Here is a 26250-nt window from a genome sequence, read left to right as displayed (position 1 = left end):
CTTCTTTGGTGTACGTACTACATCAACAGTTTTGTTTTGTTGTTTCAATTGAAGTGGACATTACCCGCATCTCCTTTGGTGTTATTACTTCTTGTTTCGGAACAAATCAAAAGATACTGATACAGCCACGCAAGTTTCCAATGATATTTGCTGCTATTGGGAGTTCAAAGGGCACACCAGCTGGTCTGCATGCAAAACCAGACCATGTTGCGTATTCAAACTAATTTGATGAAATAAAGGAAGCAGCATGAGCATCAACATATTAGACATCTATAACATGTAAATCTCGGAGGGTTCTCAGTTCATAATGATTGCCTCAGTTTTTTCTCATAACTCAGAATTTTCAAATGACAGAAGAAAATCAATAATACAAATTTAAATGACTCTTCTGCTCCTCTCCATGCCTTGTCGGGTAGGGATGACATATAGATCAGGCATTATTGCTGGAATCATTCATTCACTTTTAACAGCACGGTATACATAGCGAACAAACATCAATGAAGCACGAAAGCTAATTGTACCAAGCATCAAGAAGAACGCATAAGAAATGCAAGCACTGTAACCAATAAAGAAGAACAGCTGCATCAAACCGTCCATATTTGATCTGAGATAGAAGTAAATGCCATAACCAAACATGAAAATTGCCGTTGAGCCTCCACATAATACAGATCTGACAGATAAAAAATGATTAATAAATATCTGCTTCAGGCAGATGAACGTTATTAACATCAGACAAAACATAAAGGACTAACATATGGCCATAAAATAGAAAACAAAGTGGAAATGTGCCATATTTCAGGAAGATGTGGCAAAAAATTAGTTGACATCCATAGACATGCATGAAACTTATCTATGTCAACTTATATAATAAGCTGCTTGAAGATTATGTTTTTTTTTTTTTTTTTGTTTTTTTTTTTAGCTTTTTCAAGATTCACTTAAAAGATAAGCAGTCCAAAGCCTCAACAGGTTTTATCAAACTGTTGGGTCCATGACAAGGAAAACATCTCCTAGATTATAAAGAGAAACTTGTGCTACCTAGACTCGATGTCTACATTCACTACAACCTGTTTAGACAACACAACACTGACACATGTACAGGATATGCTTTGACAGTCTTCAGACCATCTCTAACATACGTGAAAGGTGGCGGAGAGAAGACAAAATACCATCAAAATTTGGTGGTGATAGCTCAAAATAAAATCACAAATACAGAGTTACAGCAGCCCAAATTCTTTGGAGTAAAATCAATTAGAAATGGAAAAAAAGAGGAACAGAATTGATCTCCTAGTCAATTAGAAATGGCATCAAGTTTATTGTTTACTTGGGCATCTGAGTAAGTATGCAAGAATAACGTACCTCCACCACCATTCATGGTCTTCAACAGATAGCTGAATGTATGTCAAACCAACACTTAAAATTGCAGTTAGTATAACAAGGATGACAAAGGTGACAAATAAAATGCTAGGAAGAGTGTATATTTTGTAGCCCCATATGCTTGCATACAAGTGGTGTAACTGGACAAGAATTGCACTGAAGGGTAAGAGACCCCCAATAAACATTTGACAAGGTGTTTTCCTGTACCAAGCCAATGGTGGAATCTCTCTTGGATATTGCTTGGTAGCACAAGGTGCTTGAAATTCAGACCTGAAATGATAACCAATAACCCCACCCAATACAAGCAATGGTATCGCAAGAAACATATATATGAGAAGAATCACTATAATGGTGCCAAATGGAAGGGCAGCTGTGACCCCATAAGCGACAGCAACTGCATTAACAATGCACACAGTAGCTAGCAATGGGCCCAAGTAGAGAATCCCTGTTAGAAGAACACTCCTTTCCTGGAAATTAATGTTGTTTCTGTCAAGAGATAAGGTAAAGTTTTGACATTTTAACTGGTAAAGATAGGGAAAACATCAACTAATTACCCATCTGGTGTCAGAAAATTGATTATGGAAAGCAGCTGCAGAGTAGCCAGCAACCACAGACGAAATAGTATATACCAAGATGAGAGAAGTGAAAAGTGCTCCACGGTTGTAGGGGTAGAGGACTCCAAAGGTTGCCAGCAAGAATAAGATGCAAAGCCTGATATACAAACATAAAACAATTTGAAAATAATAAATGTTAAATAGATGCTAAAATTAGACCCTCAGTCAACAAATTGAATAATATTCCTGGATCACATAAGTGGCATATGCAATACATATGCTAACAACAGGCGAAAGACAAGGACATCAACTGGAAAACCTAGACAATATACAACTGAAGGAATATGCAGATAGACTAGCAAATCAAGAGAGTGTATAGAACTCAAAAGCAACATCGACAATAAGAGGGGCAACAGCCACATTTGATTGTGTAAATATGGGGGGTTAAGACCCAGCAATTGAAACCTTACTAAGGTATCTTTTCACAGATTAAAGCATACAGACATGAAACAAGAAAGAGTTGGATTGAAGAACAACAAAGTCATATTTAATAGTTGCTTACAGGGTGAGCAGGTGGGTACCATTGCCTAAGACAGCACAAAACAAGGACATGTTAGAAGGACATCTGAACACATCACCATGAATGTATTTCCAGCCAACTTCCTTATCTTCTTCTTCATCACCGTCAGAGCACCTGTAATAACAAATCTACATTGGATTAGGTTGAGAAACAATATAACCAGTGGTTTAGTGATAGTTTATAGAGCAGTACTTTCTTAGATCATTCTTTAGACGCCGCATGATAAGTAAGCTAAGCAATCCCAGCAAAAGAACAATGATTACAATTGAGTTAACAAATGAGAACCAATGTATTTTCTGACGGATTGGCAATAAAGAAGCTTTTGAATATTTGTTCATCCTGCTCTCAAATGAAGCAGAGGTTTCATGCCAGTTCACTGAATAAGTGAACTCAACATCAGTTTCAACATCTTCAGTTATATCCAAAACATAAGTTGGATCACTGAATGCTTGAATTTCTATTACTTGGTTGCCAAGGAAGAAAACATCAAACTGAACATGCTTGAATAGATAATACTTGGGCTCATTTTCACTAAGAGTCCAGCTCTCCTCTTCCACTTTGCCAATGAATGCCCACAAAGGAAGGTCATCATAATACATCTGAAAATAAAAATCTTTAATGACAGCATCTCTGAACTTTGCAATTTCAGCAACTTTAAGCTTTTTCTGGCAAAGGGTCTTGAAAGTTTTTTCCTCCTGGAAATTCAACTCATACAAAGTGTTGGTCAAACGATCACCATTCAAAACTTCACCAATCGATTCTTGCTTTTGAATTAAAGGATCTGCAAACCATAATGGTTAAAAATAAGAATTCTGTACTTTATCATTTTGGACAATTGAAGTGGGACAAAAATTGCTGTAAACTTGTACACAAATCAACTGATTTAGAGCTTAATATGGAACTAATTCTGATAAGAAAAATATGAATAGCACAAACAAATCGAATCTTAGGAATGCTTATTAAGTGCTTTTCCTACAAAAATGGTTTCCTAAAAGCCTTCTATCAGTTGCTTCTCATAAAAGCACCAAATAGGTTCTTCTCCTAAAAGCCCACAATAGGTGCTTACCCAAGAAATATTAATCAAAAAAGGACTCAATATTAATCGAAAAAGGACTCTCATAAGTGTTATTAACAGACAAAATTTAAGTATTCTCATACAAGCTATTACACCATTCAATTAATGAACATTAATATATCAATATTATTGAATAAACAAACGTTCTGTATCAGCTCATCTATAGTGGGGGAAGGCACTCATTACTTGGTGAGCGCCCAACACGTAACCTTTGAAGGATACACGCGTAAATGATTTGCTTGTGTATCCTTCGAAGGACATGTGTTGGGCGCTTACCACTTGGTGAGCTCCTTCCCTTGCCATAGCAATTCCATGTTCTGTATAAAAGTGCATACAGGTTGAGTTATAAATCTGTTGGTGTTGAAATTTTATATGGCCCACTGGTTGGTACAGAATATATAGCTTCTGGACTTCCAAGGGGGTTGCACAAACATTATTACCCTCCTTTATATCAGATCTTGATTAATAATTCTTCCATTAAGTAATGCATGATCAAATTGATATTCTGAACCTAAAGTCACACCTGGGCGGCAGAATGGTAGGTCATAGTATTGATAGGTCTCGCTGCAAGAGTAACAATTAAAAACAAAATTAAAGGTGTAAAGGTTGCAAGGTCACCTAAGAAAGAACAAAGAGTTATAATTAAAGATCATCTTTTCACTGCTAGCTATAAAAGTATACTCCGCAATGAAGCATTTGTAAAGTTTGTAATTGAAAGTAAAAGTGAGAAACAGGCGACCAAAAGTCCACATCAATGGCGAAAAATGATATAAGATAATTTCATTCAAAGTGCATCTCAGATCTTATCCTAATTCCACAGCCTCACTACCGGTCCCAATCTCCTTACACCCGGAAGATAATAAAAAATTCATTAAAATCCCACTTTCATGTATCCTTTTGGGTAATATACGTAGACCTTAAAATTCTTCCAATCTGGATTACACATTAATAAAGAACCTTCTTGCCAAATGGGTTTTATTGTACCTTCTTAATTTTTCTGTTTCTGAAGGAAAAAACAATAATAATAAAAAGGCAAAACAACTAATGCCAAACCAAATCTTACCAATAAAGTTCCAAGCAGAAACCAACAATTTGACAAAAAAAATTAAGTGAATATAAACGCAAGGAATTTGATATTTGGGAGTTTGATAGTAAAATGGTACCTGGGGTTGTTGAAAGGTCCCACTTTGTTGACGAACAAGGGGACATGATCTCCTACATTGAATCGGTGATCGATGGCAGAAGCTGTAGCTGAAGGAGCTAAGCAAGCAAGGAACGTGAAAAGCACAAGGAGAAGAATCAAATCCATCGCTAACGAAGATTTCGCCATGGCCATGGAGTTCTAAAGCCGCATTTGGAGAGTAAGTCAAAATGCTTACTTTTCGGTTTTCTGTGTTGTCTTCGCTGATTCATTGATCCATTTTCCTGTATTTAGTTTTCTTTCTCTATTTGTCTTTGAAATTGCAAAACCACCCCTCATTTGCCTTCTAATAAATTTTCACTTGGGCCAATTTTCCGCAGCAAACTTTAAATTTTCGCCCACTCAAAATTTTTTTTTCCCCCATAAATTTTACAAATTTAAATGTCTATAATTCAAATAAACAACTTATACAAACACATATGTGTTAAAATTAGCTATTTTTTTCTGTACAAAATAGATAAAAATTGACAAATAATATGGACAATAAATTGGCTCATTTTACTCTTTTTTTTTTTTTATGAATCTTAGGCCAAAAAAAATATTAGTCTACATAAATATCATTTATATTATAATCTATTAGAAAATAATCCTCTCAACCAAAAAAAAAAAAAGAAAAAAAAAGAAAATCTATTTGAAAATATTAGTTAATCAATGTTGTCAACCTCTACGAAAAATAATGTATATATGTTTAATATTCGAAAATGTTACTATTATTATTATTTTTATCTTTCAAGTAAATAACCAACTGGAAGTGGTACTCTTTTATTAAAATATTTGCGGTAGGATTAGATTAATAACTTAGAAATTTTAAATGAAAATTGAGATGGCCGTAGCAAAATTCTCAATAAACACCATTACTGACTCTAGTATTTACCGTGGATGATAATTATCTTTAAAAGTTTGTTTTTCCTAGAGAATTCAACTTAGGGCAACGAGCCCGTTTTCAGCTCTTGCCACCTTCATTAACTTGATTTGATAAACAAGAGTCTTTTCCCCTTTGCAGGCACATGGTGAGGCAAACACAGAGAGTATTTCCATTACACATATAAAACATATGGACATCAACATGCAATTGCAAATGGCAATGCAATTTCAGAGATAAACAAAGCAGAAATAATAATTACAAAGACCCTTTGTAGCCTGGTTTTTGCTGTGATGATCAATTTCTCTTCTTCTTAATTGGGTAACAAGGTATACATGGCGTTATTCAATGAGAATTAACTTCGTTTGAGAGCCAAAGCTGAATTCATAACCATAAATATGAGAATGACAGAGGCAATGAACGAAGCCACCACACCCGCACTGGCTGTTCCACAAAAATCACTGAATTGCTGACAAATAGCAATCCAATTGGCATCCGCATTTCCATTGTGAGCTAAATATAGAATTGCAGTAGCAGCAGCAGCAGCAGATATGATCAGAGCAATCATCACCTACATGATTGCACCAATTTTATACATCAATGATAGTAGGAAGTAAACTCATTAACCAAACGTTTTTATAAATTTGATAATTTAGTTGAATGGATGCAGTATTATTGATTAGTGATATATATACATATTGTTTCTACCCTTGTATATGGACAATTTAAATAAATAAATAAAAATATTGTTCATCAATTTTATAATGCATATTACCGTGTCAAGGACAGCAAGTAAGAGCCTTGGTCCTATTGCATGAGGACGAACAATGCATACAATAGAAAATGGCAGGAAGAGAACAAGGTATCCTCCAGCTATACCATTTGCAATAATAAAATACCTGCATATTTATACATTTATATAATTGCTACTCTTTTTCTCTACCAAAGCATATTCTCATGGTTCGACTGATTGAAAGTAGTCTCCATGACAATAATTAAAATTTTAATGAAAAGAGCATATGCAATTATATCAAAAAGACATATGTTATACGCTTCAAAATTTTAACGCATGAATTTTAAATGCATTTACGTGAAAGTTGGAACATCATTGTATTCAGCATGAAATTGGAGAAACTGTGTGAAGAAGGGGAGAATCTGCTCATCATATCCCATAATTGCAGTGGCAGCGAAAGCAGCAGAGGCGGCACAGAGCCTTAGAATAAAGTCTAATATTGCTAAGCCTTTCTTCCATCTACCTCCCTGGGGTGTGATAGTTTTTGCAGTGGTTACTACAGGAGGAGAACCATGAGCATCACCATCAACAACAGCTTTCCCCTTGGAGTTGGTCTTTGGAATAAGAACAGTTTCATCGCTGATTTGTTTTGATTCCATTAGGCTGAGACTTAAAAGGTTTGTGAGAAGTTTCTTTGTGAGACTCTTGTGTTTGCTGCGGAATGAGTAGTGGCGAGGGATACTGGGTGTTATATAGGAATTAGAGAACGTATAAATTAATTAGTAATGGATTAGTTCTGTTCTTACTTTGTTTTGTACTATAACATTTGAAGATGGAGGAGTCAGTCAGTTGCTTAAATGTTCACTTGCTCCACTTACTTACATAATCATGATTTTCAAAGCAAAAATAAAAATGCATGGTTATACGGACAAGACGGGTACTTTTTTTGAGCTATAAATCACAAGTTGATCTGATATGGCTGTAATATAATATAGAAAGGCCATTACATAACATATTGAGAAAAAAATTATAATACAGTAGCTAATAGCTCCATGATGTCCTATCGCCTATGACTATACAAGTTAATCAACAATTAAAATTTTTTTATATGATAGTGTAATAATTATTTAATAGCCCTTTAATTGGTTTCTTAGCATTCCCGACCAAAATACAAATATTAAAAAAAAAAATTAAGGCAATTCCCTAGTATTATACACTAAAAACGATTGCAACCACGACAAGATTAATATTATAGATTGATAAAATATAAAAATACACCAACGACAATGAGAGTTTGACACTGCAATTACAAAATCAAACACAATATATGTAAACCAGTTTCAATAGAGAAGGCACCTTCAGAAAAACTGTATGACAAAACCCGCCCTTTTAAAAGGCATTACAAATCTTCAATACAGCGGCAAAGAGATTAAAAAGAATTGACTGCTCTCCTCCTATTTTTACAAGCCGAACAAAAAAATAGATAGCCTTTTATTCTACACATCATAATACCCAGAATGGGAGGAAAATTCAATTTTAAAAAATCAATGTTTGTAGATATCCCTATACGTGCTATCAGACAGACCTAATTGTAAAGTTTCACCTTTAAACAATACTAGAATGAACAATGTGCATGTACAACAAGAATTAACCAGTTGCTTATGGCCGTAGTCTCCATCCACGCTCAATTAGTGCTTGGTGCACCTTATGGGCTGCTTCTGCAGTGTCGTTGAGAGGGGGATAACTCCAGCTCTCTGATATCTGTAAACATTTATGAGCATTGTCTTAAAGTTGGAGAAAAAGAGTAGCATTGATTAAGCAATGTACCATTTCTAAATGGTGCCGAATAAAAACATCATATTAACTCTTCACAACGAAAGGAACCGAGACAGAAAACTGACAATAGGGGCAGAAAAGTTTACAAAAGAAAAACTGATGCAAAAGGGACACCAAAGAGATAATAAATATAAAGATTGATAAAGATGAAGTTCATTCATTAGTACATTAGTCATAATGAAGAAACTCGTACTGAAGTAAACTAGTTATCTTGTAATAAGACAGAGAAATGGAAATGTCTTCGTAGAATAATTTAATCCAAATCTACAACCGCATTTTTGCAATTAATATTCTATACTTCAAAACCGAATTCTTTTGCAATAGCAACAAAAAGAGCTTTTTTATAGGGAATCATTATTAAAAAAATGTACATATGAAATATGAAAATAAAAACACATAATAGAGATTTTAATTGGGGCAAATGACTCATGAATTCGTACTAATGACCTTAATTATTTTCAATTCAATCTCAACTGACCTAAAGCCTTGATAACTATTTTAAAACATCCTTACACAATTTATTGACCCCCATATCAGGAACATTTGAAAAGAAGATAAACTACTTACATCTTCCGAACCAGTAAATGGCCGGACAACTCCACGTTCCTTCAGAGATTTATGGAAGTCTGCGAGTTTCCATCTACAATGCTCAGCTCCCATAACATACACAGGCTTCCTGGTAAAGATAAATCAGATATTTTGTCAGAAGGGAAAAAATTAAAACAAGTATAATTGATGGCAACCAGCTGAATGAAGATGCTTAAGAACCAATAAAATATGTTCTGAATCATCAACTACAAAGGTGATTTCCCTAGCCATACCCAGTGCTGCAAACCTCACTAATCATACTGACTGAATCTGCTGTGACAACAAAAGCATCAGCCCAAGCTAGATGGCCCATGTGTGGATCTGGCTCTGGACATTATAACATTACCATCCATTAGAAAGTTTCCCTAACTTAAAATATTTCCCTTAGAAGAGGGAGGGAGGGAGGGAGGGAGGGGGATGTGGGTTATCAATTACCTTGACCATCCCAAATGAAAACTTTTGGATTATCTACAAGTTCTTTCACAATCACATTCGATACCTGATGATGAAAAGCACAACAGAATGAAGGGAAAAAGAAATTTAGACTAGTTAATAAATACTACATGAAAATGAAACGAATATTATAAGAAAACATGAAAATGAAAATACCTTTTCAGGAGTCCTATTAGAGAAACATATTCTGACAGTTCCACAGCTTACAATAACACGAAGCAAATTGGCCGTTAAATGCTTTGCAAGGTCCACACCATAACGACAGTAGCCTATAGAAATGATATGGTCAGCCATCATATAACCATATCTAATTACACTAAACTATAGTGAATATTTTACAATATCTGTATGCACACACACATATGTACATACACATATGTACATGCACATATGCTTATAGATGTAAACCCACCATCAACTCCAAAAGCTTAATGTGTTTGAAAGTGACTCCATTATGTATATCAAAACACACAGCACAAACTTAACTCTCTCTCTTACATTGACCGAGCAAACCACTATCAAAGATCTGTCAATCCAGGAAAAGGTGCACTTCAATTTTAATGCTTGTTTAGGCATTCTTGTTTCATTTTTGTTTAGAGAATGGCTAAAAATTGGCTGATGGTAACACATTCATACCAAGTGATGCTACTTTAATCTTTTCTTACGACCTCAAATATCAAAGTGGATTTTTCACTATACTACCAACAAGGATATTTCCTCGAATTACATATTATGGCAAGTAATGATGATTATCTATAAAATTGTAAGCTCCATGAAATGTACTGATGCATGTATCCCACCAAAATAATCAAAATTCGATTTAAAATATCAAAACTATATTCACACAAGAAAGGGCGAAAAATCATCTGAAGAGAAGTCCAGAATACAATTCCACATGGTGACCCACTAATCTGCAAACAGTTAGAAGCTCCAGTACCAGCCAACCACCAGTTTTGTGCCAACAAAAAACTTCAAAGAAAAATTATATAACGCAAATGAAGCAAGAATATGAGTTATTAAAAAGAATGACAACAAAGTAAATACCTATACACTAATCTTCAAAATGCATTGAATCTTAAAGCCAGAGAATAGAATGAAAGATAACCTGATGATGAACCAATGTTGACCACAAGTAAGGGCTTTGGCAGAGGTGCAAACTCATCATGCCACACACTAGCTGCACTACGAAGTGCAGCAAAGTCAACTTGATGCAGAGCACCCAATGTGAGGACCTGAATCTACAAGTTGTTAGAATGGTCTACAGTCTTCAAGAACAGATAGCAGAATATTAAGTTTAGGTTAAAGTTTGCAGACACCTTTCCAAAAATTATACATACCACATTCTTGTCAGGAGGTTCATGTGGAGTTATCCACTTCCGAAGAAATCGAGGAACCTGCTCCTGTCCTTCAGGAGTCAAAGCATAATAATCATGACGAGGGGTAATGACCAGGTCAAACCGATTCAACTGTGTCCTTGGATGATTTATCTACAAAATAAAACACAAAAGAATCACCACAATACACGTTTTTCAGGTCTCATCACAAGAATTTGTTGGACTTGCAGTACTCCAAAAGCATAACATTTTGCTGTAACAAAAACCTCAAAAACTAATCATGAACCTACACCTACCAAAGCAATGAGCTAAATGATGAAAATAAATGATACTATTGATGGAGACTCCATCAAATTTAAATAAAATGCATGCATGCTAATACAACTCAGTTGCCTTCATTTCTAATACTATGTTGATAGTGCTCAGTACTTGTACATAGGAAAACAGCCTGTTCCAATCCCCATATAGGTGGATGAAGCATAAAGATAATCATCTTGCAAAAGTTGATTGACAAACAATAGACCAAAATGCCAATGTCTACCATAGTGCAACACTACACTATACAAAAGTTTTATGTACCATCTTAATATTACAACATCATATCGAAGTTGCTTACCACAAGTATACAACTGTTCATACTCCCCCTTCAAGAAGTGTGAAAGTTTAGAGGGAGATTGATTCCCAGAATTAGTTCCCTGAAGAATTCATTTTTATCTTATTATGCTTGGTGAGTAATGGTAAAGTTAGGATTTATAAATAATTAAATTTAATATTGTGTAAAAAATCAAGCGCAAATTTGTACTTTAACAAAAATTCTAAAACTATTTTCTTGAATTCTTAAAGAACATCTTCATAGGTGGGAATAACTTTTACACATATTTTCTCACATAGATGAGAATCTAATTCACCCACACTTTTCCACCTAAAAATAAATATCCAAATAGACAAAAATCATTAGTTTTCCACGGGAATTAGATTCCCACTAAGTTTAACATTATCCAAACCGGCCCTAAGTCATTCCAAAGTGCAGAAGAAAAAAAAAATAATATAACACCAAAATGTTATTCCATCAACAAACCTGAATAACAAAGACATTTTCAGATGCTAATCGTTTTATAGAACTTGCAATTGAAATGGTATCCCTGCCGGAAGCAATGACCAATAAAGGACCCTCCCTACAAAAGAAAATATAAACAATTACAATTTACAAAAATATTTAAACGCAACCAACAAAAGAAACATCTCTAAGATGCAAACATATTTAAACCTCTTAAAAGAGTGTGTTTGCATAGGCTTGACATAAACACAACATAAAGGTATTCTAACTAAGGGTAGCTTAATAGGGTAATGTCATTATTGGTGATGTTTTCTGTTTGTTCTTGTATTTGAATCCTGATAAAACAAAATCCTAGAGAATGTTAAATGTGTGTCGTATTGGCTTGATACGTAGTCGCGTCTACTTCCCCATAGACTAAATGAAGCAATCATTGCAACTGTAAGTCTGTAAAAAAAAAAAAACAAACAAATAATTTACTTTTCATAAGTTTCACGAGCCATGGTAACAATCTGCTTCGAATCAGCTTCTAAAACAGAAGATAATCCTACACTGCCACCATTTTCTGAGACTAAAGGCGTGATTCTGTGCCTAAAGATCTTCCTGAGCAAGTAATCTAATGTTTTATGAAGCGAAACCGGCAGCCAGTGAAGCCACTCATTTATTCCTCCTTTTGGTCTTGTAACCCTCTGCCAAACCCCAACATGAAAATCAACAAATTAAATATTCAAAATTAAAAGGAATTTGATGCCAATTTTCCAAATTGAAATTGCTATATGAAATATTAGTACTGTGTTATTGATTAAAAAATCAAAATCAAAATCAAAACAGGGTGGCTTGGGTGGTGGGGTTCAACAGCAACTAACTTACATATAAGACATGCTTATCGGCAAGGCCAAGTGCACGAACCAAACCGACGCACTGATTCTCGGAAACCGGGAAGCCGTTGCCGATGACGACGGCCCGCCTAACGACGCCGTATACACCGCCTTCGAAAATGTCTGGCAAGCCTCCCTTGCTGACAGTGGGACTGGGTGGCTCCGGAAGACGAATTGGCTTCATTGGACTCATTTTATTCTTTCACAATCACAAGGCGAAGAGTATAAATAAAAAGGGACTGACTGCATCAGATTCAGAAAGAGTTTTGAGTCGTGCCGAGTCGAGTCGGTGGAGGAGAAGGACTTAGGGTTTGAATTAGGAGGATCTTTTTTTATTTTTTCGTGTTATGTTGTGGGTTTAAGATCTTGTTATGTAAGTTGAAGAAGATTTTGAACGAAGGGGGATTATACACGCCTGCTTCCTCCAGCGACAGTGGCCTAACCTTGTGTTTGGCGGCCAAGAAAAATAAAGTCGCCCAGCAAAATTACTCCCGGTAATTTTTTATTTTTTTATTTTTATTTATTTTTCTTGAATAATTCGACACAAATGAAGGTGCTCTACCAATAAACCTAGTCTATTTTTATTCTTCTTTACCTGTAAATTTTTCTCAGTCTGATCAAATTATGATAATAATAAAGCTGTAGTTTTTTATTTTTTTAGGCTTGCAGAATTATACAAAGCGCTTAAATGTACTATTAAATAAAATACACTAACCATTTTTTTTAACTTTTTTTTTTTTGAAATATTTTTTTTTAACTTTTCAAATTAACAAAATTTTGAAATGAACTCCTTAGTTTTAATATTTTTTACAGCTAAATTTTATAAAAATGTGAAATTGCACTATTTACCCACGAAAAAAGATATTGCGCTAAAGAATGAAATTTTTAAAATGCTTCAATGTATAAAAGTATATTTATAAAACTGCTAAAATTAAAGGAGTGTTATTCTAATTTTTCCTTATATATAATTTTTTTTTTTTTGGTTTGGAAATATTAGTTTAAATTTATATTGCAAACAAATCCTTGTAAATAAAAGGAAATCAAATAAAAATTTGTCCCTTTTATTTAATTTTTTTTTCATTTATATTATTGTTTTTTCAATAATTACAAATAATTACTTATGGAACACGAGTGTGATCACTATTTATTCACCAAAAAAAAAAAAAAAAGCGATCACAATTCACAAGATTGGAAAAATGAAAAGAGAAATTATACAGAAAAATATATTTAAAAAAAAAAAAAAGATATCAACAGTGGAGCTCAAATTCAGAATGCTAAAGAGCTCCGGCTGAGATGATTAAATTGAGAGGCTACAGGGTTAAGAGGCCAGTCCCTCTTCTCTCCTGTTGCTCTTGTGCATCTGTTTTTAAATTTTTTTTTTTTTTTTTTTTTGGGGTAATGAATAACCAATTCTAATATTTGGACATCCTTAAATAATGCATACCACATAATTTATTGACATATTAACATCCGCAGGTCTTTTTGTAATTAATATTCAAATTCAAAATTGAGTAACATATTTGATAATTATCAAACTTAAATGCCGAGAGGATATGCTTTTTAAACACAAATACATGGATATCGATTAACGTATTGATTATTATCAAACTTGAATAAATAAATAAAATGCTTTTTGCACACAAGTACTAGATGTGGCATGCATGCTTCTATTTTATTGGAGGCTGACAATTCAAAGTACTTCCAACAATATAGGTCGTATAGGAACATATCACTTGAACTTGTGATGAGATTTTGTTATTAACCAACAAATTTGAGATACGACATAAGATGCGTAGATGATGTTTATGAATATCTGTTTGGTGAAACAGGTAGATCTATATATAATTGTTATTATGTATGGTCTGTGCCTAACAGGTTTGCTGGTATGAGTCTACTAGTTTCAGTGATCAATTTCGTGTGGCCTTCTTTACCTGCTAAGCTCGTACATATGCAAAAACAACCTAAAGGGACCAGTCGGAAACTTTTTATATATAGCATATCATGCTACTGTACTTGGTTACAGGTGGATTACCCAGAAGTTGTTCTCTTATATATTGTATTAAAATGCGAAGACACATCCCATGCTTTTTCAACCAACGGGCTTTAGTTACCATTAGCAATATGTTAAGAGCATGCAAATTGTATTTTATCATTATTATTTTCAAATTTATGCATTCATGTATTCTTTTTAATAAAAAAATATCATTGTCAATATTAAAATTTAAATTGCTATTAATTAATTTATTATTTTAGTTATTTTCGTATACAATATTCAAAATTTTAATATTTATAAAAATATTAAAAATTATCAAACATCATTAAAAACTCACAAAATTAAAGCCAATTAATAAAAATTTATTTAAGATATAAAAATTTTTTTATTAAAACTTTAAGATTTGTTTATTTAATTAATTAATTGTCCAATTAACTATAAAAATTATAATAGAATTGAATGTATATTATATTTTTCTTAATTAATCAATTTATAAACTACCAAATCATATTCCAACTTAGTACACATTGTATATGGAAGAATTTCTCCTTCATTTAAGCCTATATATTAAATGAAATGAAAATGTTCAACATATATCAATTATACAACCAAAAAAAATCTATGCCTCCATCTAGATTTCCTCTTGAAATAAAGATGATCAATTCTCCCACTCACGTTTTCAAGATTACAAAGATCAAACAGATATATATATATATATATATATATATATATATATATATATAAAGTTATAATCAAGAAGTCTATTGTAAAAAGCTTTTTATTCTATTAAATCTACTAACATCAGCTTTAGTATCTAAATAAATAAAAAAATACAAAATTTCCATTTTATTGATATACAATTTGCAATATGAAAATGAAGTTTCTTGCAATGTGTACATATGTGTCCACACTAAACATTACTGAACAATATTTGCTTCTATATACGTAATACTTACAAGAGGATAAAGTATTGCAACAAAAAATAAAAAATAAAAATAATAATAAGGTTGTCCTGATTTTCCAAAACTCAGAGATGAACCATCTATCTATATTACATATATATATATATATAGGTATGCACATAATATATAAATCCATATGCTTAAATGGCTCACGATATATTTTGCCAAATGAGAGACCCATTACTTGGCCTTTTCGGGAATTTTGCTACCCATTAATCTTTTTTTTTTTTTTTCGAGTTTTGTTTTTATTGAAATTCTTCAACATACCCAAGGCACAAATTGAAAATATGATATCCCCCAAGATAAAAGTCCTACTAAAACAGTAATTAATATAAAAAGCCAAGTAGAAAGTTCAAAAAAACTTCAGTGCTAGCAACATGAAGCCCATAGATACATACATTCTCCCGATAACCTAGTTTTTTTTCATCCAAAAGTTTAATTTTATCAAAATCATGAAAAAAAACAGTAGTGGAGAAAACGGATAAAGATGAGACAATGGAAACAATTGCATATGAAAAGTCATTTGTATGAAAGTTACGACTTAAGCCTTAGTTGTTTCCTTACAAAACTCTAAGTTTTAGGGCAAGATTGGAATTCTTAAACTTCTGTTAAGTAAGGAAATCTCATTTAAGCTTTTTGATTTTGCTCTAATTAGGCTTATACGTCATGCTTAATTTTGGAAATTCATTATTAACCTCCTTTCAATTATCATAATTCATCAAAATAAAAATCAATCTCTAATCTCAAATCTAAATGTTTGACCAGTAAAAAGTCAATTTCGTACATTTAAAAAATCGAAGTTAATGAAACGTCTTTTGTAGTCTCTTTTACTAAAATTATAAAAATATTTCAATATATATACTTGTTTTCTTGTGAGAGGAAGGTTTTTATTTTTGTATTTTTTAGAAAAAGGGTTTTATAATTGAATAATTTTGGCATTTGACCGTTAAAGTTAAGTGCTAAAAAATTATGAATGGTATATTTTTATAATTTAGTGATGAATTTCTAAAATGGTGGGATCTTGAAAGAAAAAATTGTTATAGTTTCAGAAATTTGATATGTATGTATATGATAATATATTTTTGATAATGTATATAATATAATATGTTATATAATTAAAAATATGGGATTAAAAATCTAGTATTAAGTGTTTTATTAAAATAAATTATTTTTTTATTATAAAAAACTATATAATTATTAACGAGATAATAATTTAATATATATATATATATATATATGTTAAAGAATAAGTAAACAAGGTAAGCAATAAACTATTAATTAATATATACATATTTATAGTAGGTTAATGGCATAAAAGCATTCCATCAAAAAAAGAAAAAATGACATAAAAGCAAGTGCTTTTCACCAATTATTTTATTATTTATATATTTTTAATATTTTATTCAGGCCGATTTTTAGTATGTTTTATTTATATAGGATAAAATATTATACATGTTTAACACTTTCAGTTTCAAAAAAAAAAAAAAAAAGGCTTTATTTTATGATGCATGCAAAGTTTTCTACGCGATAAGAGTTATTATTATTTTTTTTTAATTTGTACAATAGGCAAAAAGAAAACATTAATCCTTCTATCTGATAAATTATTAGTTGACGATAAATAAGTAAAATAAAAAATGATATGAATTTACTTCTAGAAATAAGAAGAGATAGATAGAGTGTAACGAGTCTAATTGATTAATTAACTACCTTGGTTGGCCAGGTGAATCAAAGTAAAACGAAGCAAGCATATTCAAAAGATAACCGTACGTAAACGGAGTGTTGTGATTCATTCTGCTCCCGCGCGCGTGCATGGTTTTCCTGCAAATTTAAGAGAAGAGAACAAGTATATATATGCTAACAGAATGAAACTAACTCCCCACAACCGTACTAACAAACTCTTTGTAACTCCACTAACTAACTAAAACTCTGTGAAACTTTTAAATAGAGGAGTATATATACATCCGAACCAGCACAAGAGAAGAATACCATCATCATAAAGCCATAACAGAGAGAGAAGAAAGTGATACATAGAGGGAGTCTTCCGAGCCTACCTAAACCAAGAGAGAGATTTCATGCAAATTGAACAAAAAAGCTGAGAGAGCTGAGCTTCTTCTTCTTCGTATTTGATCTCTTTCTTCTTTTCTTTCTTTTCCTGGAATTCTTGATATATAGCTGGTTTTGCGTTCTTCATGCATAGTTTTTTTTTTTTTTTTTTTTTTTTTTTTTATAATACGTACTTGTAGTGGTTATTATGGAGAATAAAGTTGGTGAGAAACGAGCAAGATCTCCAAGTTTGGAAGGAGCTGATGATTATGATGTTGATGTTGATCATGTTGAGGAGGGTGGGGTCCCAGACCCAAATCCTACGGCTGAGAATGTGAATCCCGAGGTCCACCAAGAATTACAAGCCGCTGATCGTCTTCCTCCCGTGAATCCAAACGCACACATGTTGATGTTGAACAATATAGCGGCAAATGCCACTCCGGAAGTGAGGGCTGTCATTCAAGCATTAATAGTGCCAGAGGTTGTTGTTCAACGACACCAACACCACCCACAAGAAGAACAAGAAGAAGCTATTGGGGATGATGATGATGAGGTCGCCACCGCTGGGCGAGAAGTAGCTCCTCCTCCTCCTCCTCCTCCTCTGAATCCACACATCTTGAACCAAATAGCTGCGGCAAATGCGAATCCGGAAGTCAGGGCTGCCATTCATGCATTAATGGTGCCAGGGGTGGTTGTTGGGCCACTGCCACGACTACAGGGTCATGATCATCAAGCCGAGCAACAAGCTGTCGGGCATGCACATGATGTCGCTGCCGGGCAACAAGTTGCAGATCATCAACAATATGGGCTCCATCATGAAGAACTTCATGTTGGGGCTGGTGATATTGGGCAAGGTGTTGCAGATCATCAAGAATATGGGCTTAACCAAGGAGAAGTTTTTGGGGCCGGTTATGACATTGTCCAAGAAGAAGAAGAAGCTGCTGATGCCTGCTATTGGAGAGGCCCAGGCCCAGTGCACACCAGAAGATTAACAAAGTGAACAGTGGCTTTTAGTCGTTTTTTAACTGAAAAATCATAAGATTGGATTGGTGGATTTCGGTTTCATCGTCTTTTTTCTTCCTCTTTTGCTTGTAAAAGTTTCGCATTCTTTGTTTCTTTTTTCGAAAGACTAATAATCAATAATAAAATAAAAATGCACCATCCCTTTTTTTTTTTTTTAAAAAACAATTTGTGCTTTTTATAGTTATATTATTTTATTTTTCTTTGTGTGGGTGAATCATATATAATCCATACATCCTTTCCAAAAAAAAAAAAAAAATATATATATATATATATATATATATATAGGGATGTTCTACTATCTGAATGTCCAAATTATCAAATTTACGGACTACCAGCAACATTCAATTTGCACATCCGCTAACACACACTTTCTAATTTCTATAGCTGACATGTGTCTTCCAACTTCTGTCAAAACCGAAACAGAATTCAACACAAGAATTTGACATTCTCTTCTAAATTTATTACAATATTGTCATTCTATTATTTAAATACAAAACTCATAATTTACATATGTTTATTTTCTTTTTTACTTTTTCTTTCTTTTTCTTTTTTTTTGGGGGGAAGAATCTAGCTTCCTATCTATAACATATCCAAGACAATAAAAAAATTTATATTTTTTCATATATAGGTAATTAGCATTAATTTTTTGTATGAAACATATATAACTAAAATAAAGTAAATATTTTTAATAAAATTAAGAAACACCTTAATTTGACATGTGTTTACTTAATTATATTACATCTTAGTTAAAAACACATGTGAAATAAAGGTTTCTTAATTATATTAAAAATAATTACTTTATTTAAATATATGTTTTTCATAAAAAAAATTAATTAGTTATGTATAAATAAATATTTATTTATTATTATTTTGGATATATGTTGTGTTACTTTTAAAAACATATAAAATAAAAATATATATTTTTAAAAAATTAGGAAAAAAATATATATAAAATAAGAATTTTGTATTAAAATTAAAGAAATGGCAATATTGTAATAAATGCAAAAAAAGTGAAATTATTGTTTCAAGCAGTGCATTGGTTTTGGGAAAAGTTGTAAGACAAGTCAATTTTAGAAACGAGCAGTGTGCTAGCGTGTGTGCGAGTGAGTGTAGCTAGCAGAGCCGTTGACCTAATCTAACGGTGTCCAATATTTAGCGTGTTGTTGGTCCGTAAATTTAACAATCCAGACGTCCGGATAGTAGAACGTCCCTATATATATATATATATATATATATATATATATATATATATATATATATATATATATAAAAGAAAATTTTCTAACAAAATGGGCGGTTGGATCTGGATATACCGAGCTCTAAAACCCAGTATCCCTGTGAGTTACGGTTACTGAATACAGTGTACACATGGTTAGATTGAGTATTTTTTGGATATGAAGTATGAATTGGCGAGTCTATTGTGCTTGAGAGACTTCAACTGTTTGGAAAGGCTCGACATGCTCACTTCTCTCGAGAGGTTCATTTTCAATCTCTAAAATTTTTCTTTTTTCTTTTATTTTTTAGGTACGAAGTCTTGATTTTTAATTTTTATTGTGTAAAAAATAAATAAGATGGAGAATTTGTTTTATATGTGATTCCTTGATCTTTCCACTCAATATGAGTCTTAGAAATCTTACCTTGATTAACAACCTCATTCTTACCTTCTTGAAAGGATGGTGAAGCCGTTGGTGCTATACTTGCTTTTTCCTTAAGCTTTTCGGCTTCTCTCCTTTGTTGCATTCGTAATTGGTCTTTGTAAACCTCTTTAGGAGATAATGGTTCCAGCTTGACCTTCTTCCCTTTAAACCTGAAAACAATACTATTTCTCGACCAAAATGAGTAGCATCTTTATCAAATTGCCATGGTCTACCTAATAGTATATGTCCAGCAATCATGGGTACAATATCACATAAAACTATCTAGATAACTTTTTTTTATAAATTTTTAATGTATTATCCCCTATAATATATGAAATAGTCCCTAATGGCTAACCTCTCTATTGTTTTGTTCCTTTACCGATAGACTTCTCCTCAGTAGTATATAAAATGGTTTCTTCCATTCGAATATAGAAATAGATGTCCTTTTATGTGAATTTGAACTTGTTGGTTGCTGCAAATTGTTTCTTAAAACAAATAGCAATACAGCAAAAGATTCATGACTACCTATTGAGCTTGCATGATGGTTTCTCTGATAAACTAGATTTCAACTGTATAGTTACAATAATTATAAAATTACACGTCATTGTGCATTTGAGAAGAATAATTATAAAATTACATGTCATTCGGTCATTTGAGATGCATTTGGCATGCTGAGTTAATTCTGGGGAAGCATAAATATTGGTTATAGTTAGGTGTTGGGACCTTTTGGAAGTATCTGTATCAGTAAGGGCCTTAGCGAAGGTAGCTGTCATGCCCCGAGCACCAAGGCTATGAGTCTATTGAGTAGCATGAAAAATGAAGTGAGTTACTTGTCACTTAGGACCTTAAAGAAGTATGTGATATGCCTAGCCCCAAATATGGCTATCAGTGAAATTGTTAGTTAAATTTCAGTAATTAAAGGTTTCTGACTATAATTTTGGTTTTATGGTTGCCAATTTATATGTTGGTAGAGGGAGAGATAAAGAAAAGTTCTTGTCTTCTGTTTGATGAAGAGCAAATTATATTCAATTGTTCAATTGTACAAAAGATTATACATCTATATATACACCAATCTAGCTAAAATAAGAAAGAAATCAATGGGCAATAATCCCAAATATATTATCTACGACATAATCTATGGCTAAGATTAAGGCTACATCTATGGACAAGATTGATACACTAACATCCTCCCTCCCCAAAACTCAAGATGGGATAGTGGAGACCAACTTGAGTTTGCTAAGTAAATGAGTGAACCGACCAGGAAGATGAGCTTTAGTGAAAATATCTGCGGGCTGATTTACTGAAGAAATAGAAAGAAGTTGTAAAGTGCCATGCTGAAGATGTTGATGAACAAAATGACAATCATTCTCAATGTGTTTGGTGCGTTCGTGGAAAACATCATTATCAGCAATTTGAATTGCACTTCGATTGTCAAAATGGAGAATGGTAGTAAAGGATTGTGTAACACCCATATCCTCAAGTAACCAACAGGGCCAAAGTAATTTAGAAGTAGCATCATCTAGTGCTCGATACTCAGATTCAGTACTTGATCAAGATGTGATGGTTTGCTTCTTACTTATCTATGAAATGAGCGAGTCACCTAAGAAGAAGCAGTAACCAGTTGTGGAAGGACGATCAGTAGGGTCACCAGCCCAATCAGCATTAGAGTAGCTAGATAAGATTAAGGATGAATGAGCTAAAAAATGAAGTCCATGAAGAAGAGTGCCTTTGACATATCTTAGAATACGAAGAACAGCAGTAAAATTAACAGTCCGAGGAGCAGCCATGAATTGACTAACAACATGCACAGCATAGGCGATATCAGGACGAGTCACAGTAAGATAAACAAGACTACCAACAAGTTGCCGATATAAAGTAGGATCAGGAAGAGATGTGCCATCAAATGGAGTTAACTTAATATTGGTATCCAATGGTGTGAAGGCAGTATTTGAATCAGTGAGACTAGATCTGGAAAGTAAATCAGAAGCATATTTGGCTTGAGACAAATAGTAGCCATTAGAGCAAGAAGAGACTTCAAGCTCGAGAAAGTAACTGAGTGGCCCTAAATTTTTCATCTTAAAATGTTGACTAAGATAGTTTTGTAACTCAGAAATGGCCACAGAATCATCACCTGTAATGATCATATCATCCACATAAAGTAACAACAGAACAATACCCTTCTCAATACAATGGATAAATAAGGCCGAATCATGAGGACTAGAAGCAAAACCAAACCATGCAATAGGAGGATTGAATTTTGCAAACCATGCCCACGGAGCTTGCTGAAGATCATACAAAGCTCGCCGAAGAAGACAAACTTTTTGTGGAGGATGAGAGTACCCAGGAGGAGGATGCATATAAAACTTCCTCATCGAAATCACCGTTGAGAAAAGCATTTTTAACATCCATCTAGAGAAGGGGCCAATATTTTATGGCAGCAACAGCTAAGAGGCTACGAATAAAGGTTAATCGAACAACAGGAGCAAATGTTTCTTCATAATCAATACCATATTCCTGAGTATAGCCTTTAGCAACTAAACGAGCTTTATAACGCTGAACAGTATCATTAGAACGAGTTTTAATCTTGTAAACCCACTTACATCCGATAGGAGTTTTTCCTAAAGGAAGGTCCACTAAATCCCAAGTATGTGTTTTCTTTAAGGCATGAAGTTCCTTAGACATTGCTTGCTGCCAGAGAAGGTCAGTACTAGCCTCACGATAAGAATGTGGTTCTTGTAAAGAAACAATAGCAAAAAAACAATGATAATCTTGAAGATGATGAGGAGTTTCTCTTACCTGATTAAAGCGACAAAGAGGAGGATCAAGATCATCAGAGGAGACAGATGCTGTAGATGTGGGTGCAGAGGTGGAAGTAGAATTATCGAGCTCAGCTGAAGATTCTGTATCAGAGGAAGGAAATAACTCTATTGAAGGGTCAGTAAAGAACGGTGGAAAAGCAAAAAATGAACTATGAAATTTGGACAAAGTGGAGAACATACTATGTTCCCCAAAAGTGACATGGCGAGAAATTCATAACCGACCAGAAATAGGATCCCAACAACGATATCCTTTATGTTCTAACCCATATCCAAGAAAACAACAAAGACGAGCACGATGTTCAAGTTTAGTATGTTCATGGGGATTAAGAAGAACAAAACAAGCATAACCAAAAGCTTTGAGTTTTGAGTAATCAGGTATTTTACCATATAACATTCAAAAGGAGACAGATTTTGAAAGACTGGAGTAGGAAGACGATTAATGGTGTAAACAGAAGTAAGTGCAGCCTCACCCCAAAACTTTTCAAGACAGGATGCTGAAAAAAGTTGAGCATGAACAAAGTTCAAAATATGACGATGTTTACGTTTTGCATGACCATTTTGTTGGGAGGTATGAGGACATGATCTCTGAACAATAGTTCCCTATTGTTTGAGAAATTGAAGAAGAACAAAATCTTGATATTCCATTGCATTATCAATACGAAGAATTTTGATAGGGCAAGAAAATTGAGTTGTAATCATGGTAGCAAAATTAATATAAAATGGAGGTAATTCAAATCTATGCTTAACAAAATATATCCATGTAAATCTAGAATAGTCATTAACAAATAAAACAAAATATCTATAACCATTCACAGTGGGAGTAGGAGCAGGACCCCAAATATCAGAATGAATCAAACCAAAAGGAGTATCACATTTAGAGTTATTATGACTAAAAGATAAAGCAGGTTGTTTGGTGAGTTTACAATGTAAATAATCAAAAGACTCAAATTTGGAAAGACCTAATGTTCCACTAGAAACTAAAGATCGGTGTTTATTAGCAGATGCATGTCCAAAACAAAGATGCCACTGGTATATTAAAGGAACGATGGTGTAAGCAGAAATCGATCTGGGAACAGAAATTTGAATAAATGTGAGCTTAAATAATCATCCCACCTTGCATCCCGTGCCAATTATCTGTCCTATCTGAAGATCTTGAACCTGACAATCATCGGGAAAGAAAAGAACAGTAAGACCAAGATCACACAATTGACCAATAGAGGCTAAATTTAAGGATAAATTAGGAACACAATAAGTATAAAGAAGATTTAAATTAGAGGTAGCAACTGTTCCAATATGGGTAATAGACATACAATTACCATCGGCAGTTTGAATGGAGGAAGAAATCTACTAGGAGTTTTATTAGATAAGAGAGAAATTTGAGAAGTCATATGATTACAACAAGCAGAGTCTAGAAGCCAAGAATCACTTGGAGTGACAGCTAAGGCAATGGAAGATGAAGAGTTAGAGGATATCATCTGTTTGAGAAGAGCTTTGAGATCACTAACAGTAAGAACAAGGGAAGAGGACTCATCAGAGGAGCAGTAACAGCAGCAACAGAAGAAGAACCAGACTTAGAGAAAGACTTAGATTTTTTTGAAATGCCTTGAGAACGAGGTGGACGAGTTGGACAATTTTCCAAAATATGACCATGCTTATGACAGTATTTGCACTCAATAGTAAGGCAATGAGCAAACATATGGCCAATGTTTTTACAATTCTTACAGAAGGACAAGCTAGATGCAGAGCGTGGCTGAGTGATAGCAAGAACAACTTCTGATGACTTGATCGAACCAAGACGTGTTTCCTCAAATAAGATTTCTTTAACAGCAACATCCAAAGAAGGCAAGGGATCACGATGTAACAGAGCAGCACGGACAGATTCATATTCAGGGCGTAGAGCCATAAGAACCTGGATAAGGCGAAGATGATCATTGCTGATATTAGCTTGAGCTAATTGATTCCATATAGGTTGAATGACAGCAAGAAAGTCATTAACAAATTGTCCGGAGTGTTGTTTAAAACTGGCAAGAGTAGTGAGCAGTTGATAATAGTGTGCAAGACCAGTAGTTTTGTACCGATTGGACAAGAAATCCCAAATTTCTTTTGCAGTATCAAAATCAGCAAACTGAATATGAATGGCTGAAATAGAGGTGTTATAGAACTAGGTAATTATTTGGTGATTTTTGCTATCCCAATCTTCAAGACGTTCTGCATACTTGGTATCATTCTCATCAGTATCTCGGACTGGTCTAACAATATCACCAGTAATAATACACCAAAGCTTGTGCCCAATTAAGAAACTTTTCATTTGTTGAGACCATAGAGTATAATTAGAGCCATCCAAAATAGTACCAATAGGATGAGAGATTTCAGATTTCTCCATCTCAAGAAACCCAAAAGAGGAACCAAACATAGACAAGAGGTAGAAATAACCAAAGCCACAAATCAGGTCACACTTAATGTATGACAACTGAGACAAAAACAAGGAACAAGAAGACAAAGAAAAAAAATATTTCAAGAGTAGGGCTTTGATACCATGTTTGATGAAGAGCAAATTATATTCAATTGTTCAATTGTACAAGAGATTATACATCTATATATATACACCAACCTAGCTAAAATAGGAAAGAAATCGGAAAGAAATCAATGGGCAATAATCCCAAATATATTATCTAAGACATAATCTATGGCTAAGATTAAGGCTACATCTATGGACAAGATTGATACACTAACATCTTCCATAAACACTTTATTATGAACTACCAGACTAATTATAGTTTATTCCAGTAGAGCTTTTGGCTAGGAGTAGAGCCTTTGGATGCTTAGGTATCTCATCCAAACTGAAAAAACTGATGTTTCATAGAAGAATGTCATGGACCTATCATTAAGCTGGAATCTGCTGTACTTTTTTAGCTATGCTGTCCATAAATTATTCAGTTATGATTCCAAGTACATCCATATATGGTGTGTTGTAGTCACTTTTCCTCATCTTTGTAAATCAGGTGCTAAATGCGAGCAAGAATAAGCTTAAATTTACGAATGAAATCAGGTCTATTATGAACTTGCATGCATTAATTTTGAATGATGAGCTTTGAAATGTGTTCCACGTATTGCTGCAAAGATTGCTATTTTGTGTTTTGACATGCTGTTAATAATTGTTTGCATTTGTGTCTTTATTTTCCCTCAGGATTTTTTTTTTTCCTGGTTTGCAGAAAATGAGATAATTCCATTTATAAGCTTGATCAGATATT

At 33.4% G+C, this 26250-nt stretch overlaps 3 protein-coding genes and 1 pseudogene across 6 annotated transcripts; all 4 read right to left on the bottom strand.

Moving 5' to 3' along the window:
• Window positions 1-250: 250 nt before the first annotated feature.
• On the bottom strand, window positions 251-4996 carry LOC107409693 (transmembrane 9 superfamily member 5). Of its 2 annotated transcripts, XM_016017123.4 has the most exons (7): window positions 4747-4996; window positions 4107-4147; window positions 2701-3289; window positions 2491-2622; window positions 1929-2085; window positions 1357-1841; window positions 251-670 (listed from the first exon to the last, which is right to left on the bottom strand). In XM_016017123.4, the coding sequence occupies exons 1-7, from the start codon at window positions 4917-4919 to the stop codon at window positions 454-456; spliced, it is 1794 nt and encodes a 597-aa protein (XP_015872609.2). In that variant the 5' UTR covers window positions 4920-4996; the 3' UTR covers window positions 251-453. The 2 variants fall into 2 exon arrangements, with proteins under 2 accessions (XP_015872609.2, XP_024926945.2); XM_025071177.2 differs by lacking the exon at window positions 4107-4147.
• Window positions 4997-5794: 798 nt separating this feature from the next.
• Window positions 5795-7500, bottom strand: LOC107409630 (casparian strip membrane protein 3). The gene is made up of 3 exons (XM_016017059.3): window positions 6737-7500; window positions 6422-6545; window positions 5795-6217 (listed from the first exon to the last, which is right to left on the bottom strand). The coding sequence occupies exons 1-3, from the start codon at window positions 7036-7038 to the stop codon at window positions 6002-6004; spliced, it is 642 nt and encodes a 213-aa protein (XP_015872545.2). The 5' UTR covers window positions 7039-7500; the 3' UTR covers window positions 5795-6001.
• A 103-nt stretch (window positions 7501-7603) lies between these two features.
• LOC107409704 (mitochondrial fission protein ELM1) lies at window positions 7604-12979 on the bottom strand. Of its 3 annotated transcripts, none has more exons than XM_016017134.4 (10): window positions 12515-12979; window positions 12125-12333; window positions 11669-11765; window positions 10594-10743; window positions 10362-10494; window positions 9413-9525; window positions 9239-9302; window positions 9037-9130; window positions 8783-8891; window positions 7604-8140 (listed from the first exon to the last, which is right to left on the bottom strand). In XM_016017134.4, exons 1-10 carry the CDS (start codon window positions 12713-12715, stop codon window positions 8039-8041), a joined length of 1272 nt encoding a protein of 423 aa, XP_015872620.2. In that variant the 5' UTR covers window positions 12716-12979; the 3' UTR covers window positions 7604-8038. The 3 variants fall into 3 exon arrangements, with proteins under 3 accessions (XP_015872620.2, XP_015872634.2, XP_015872626.2); XM_016017148.4 differs by having other exon boundaries at window positions 10362-10461; XM_016017140.4 differs by having other exon boundaries at window positions 10362-10488; window positions 12515-12977.
• An 8403-nt stretch (window positions 12980-21382) lies between these two features.
• On the bottom strand, window positions 21383-22589 carry LOC107409619 (uncharacterized mitochondrial protein AtMg00810-like; annotated as a pseudogene).
• Between the last annotated feature and the right edge of the window lie 3661 nt (window positions 22590-26250).

Source organism: Ziziphus jujuba, chromosome 10, assembly GCF_031755915.1.
Source record: "Ziziphus jujuba cultivar Dongzao chromosome 10, ASM3175591v1".
In the NCBI taxonomy this organism is placed as follows: domain Eukaryota; kingdom Viridiplantae; phylum Streptophyta; class Magnoliopsida; order Rosales; family Rhamnaceae; genus Ziziphus; species Ziziphus jujuba.
The sequence above is the reverse complement of the archived record's forward strand: the minus strand, read 5'-3'. Positions and strand labels throughout refer to the sequence as shown.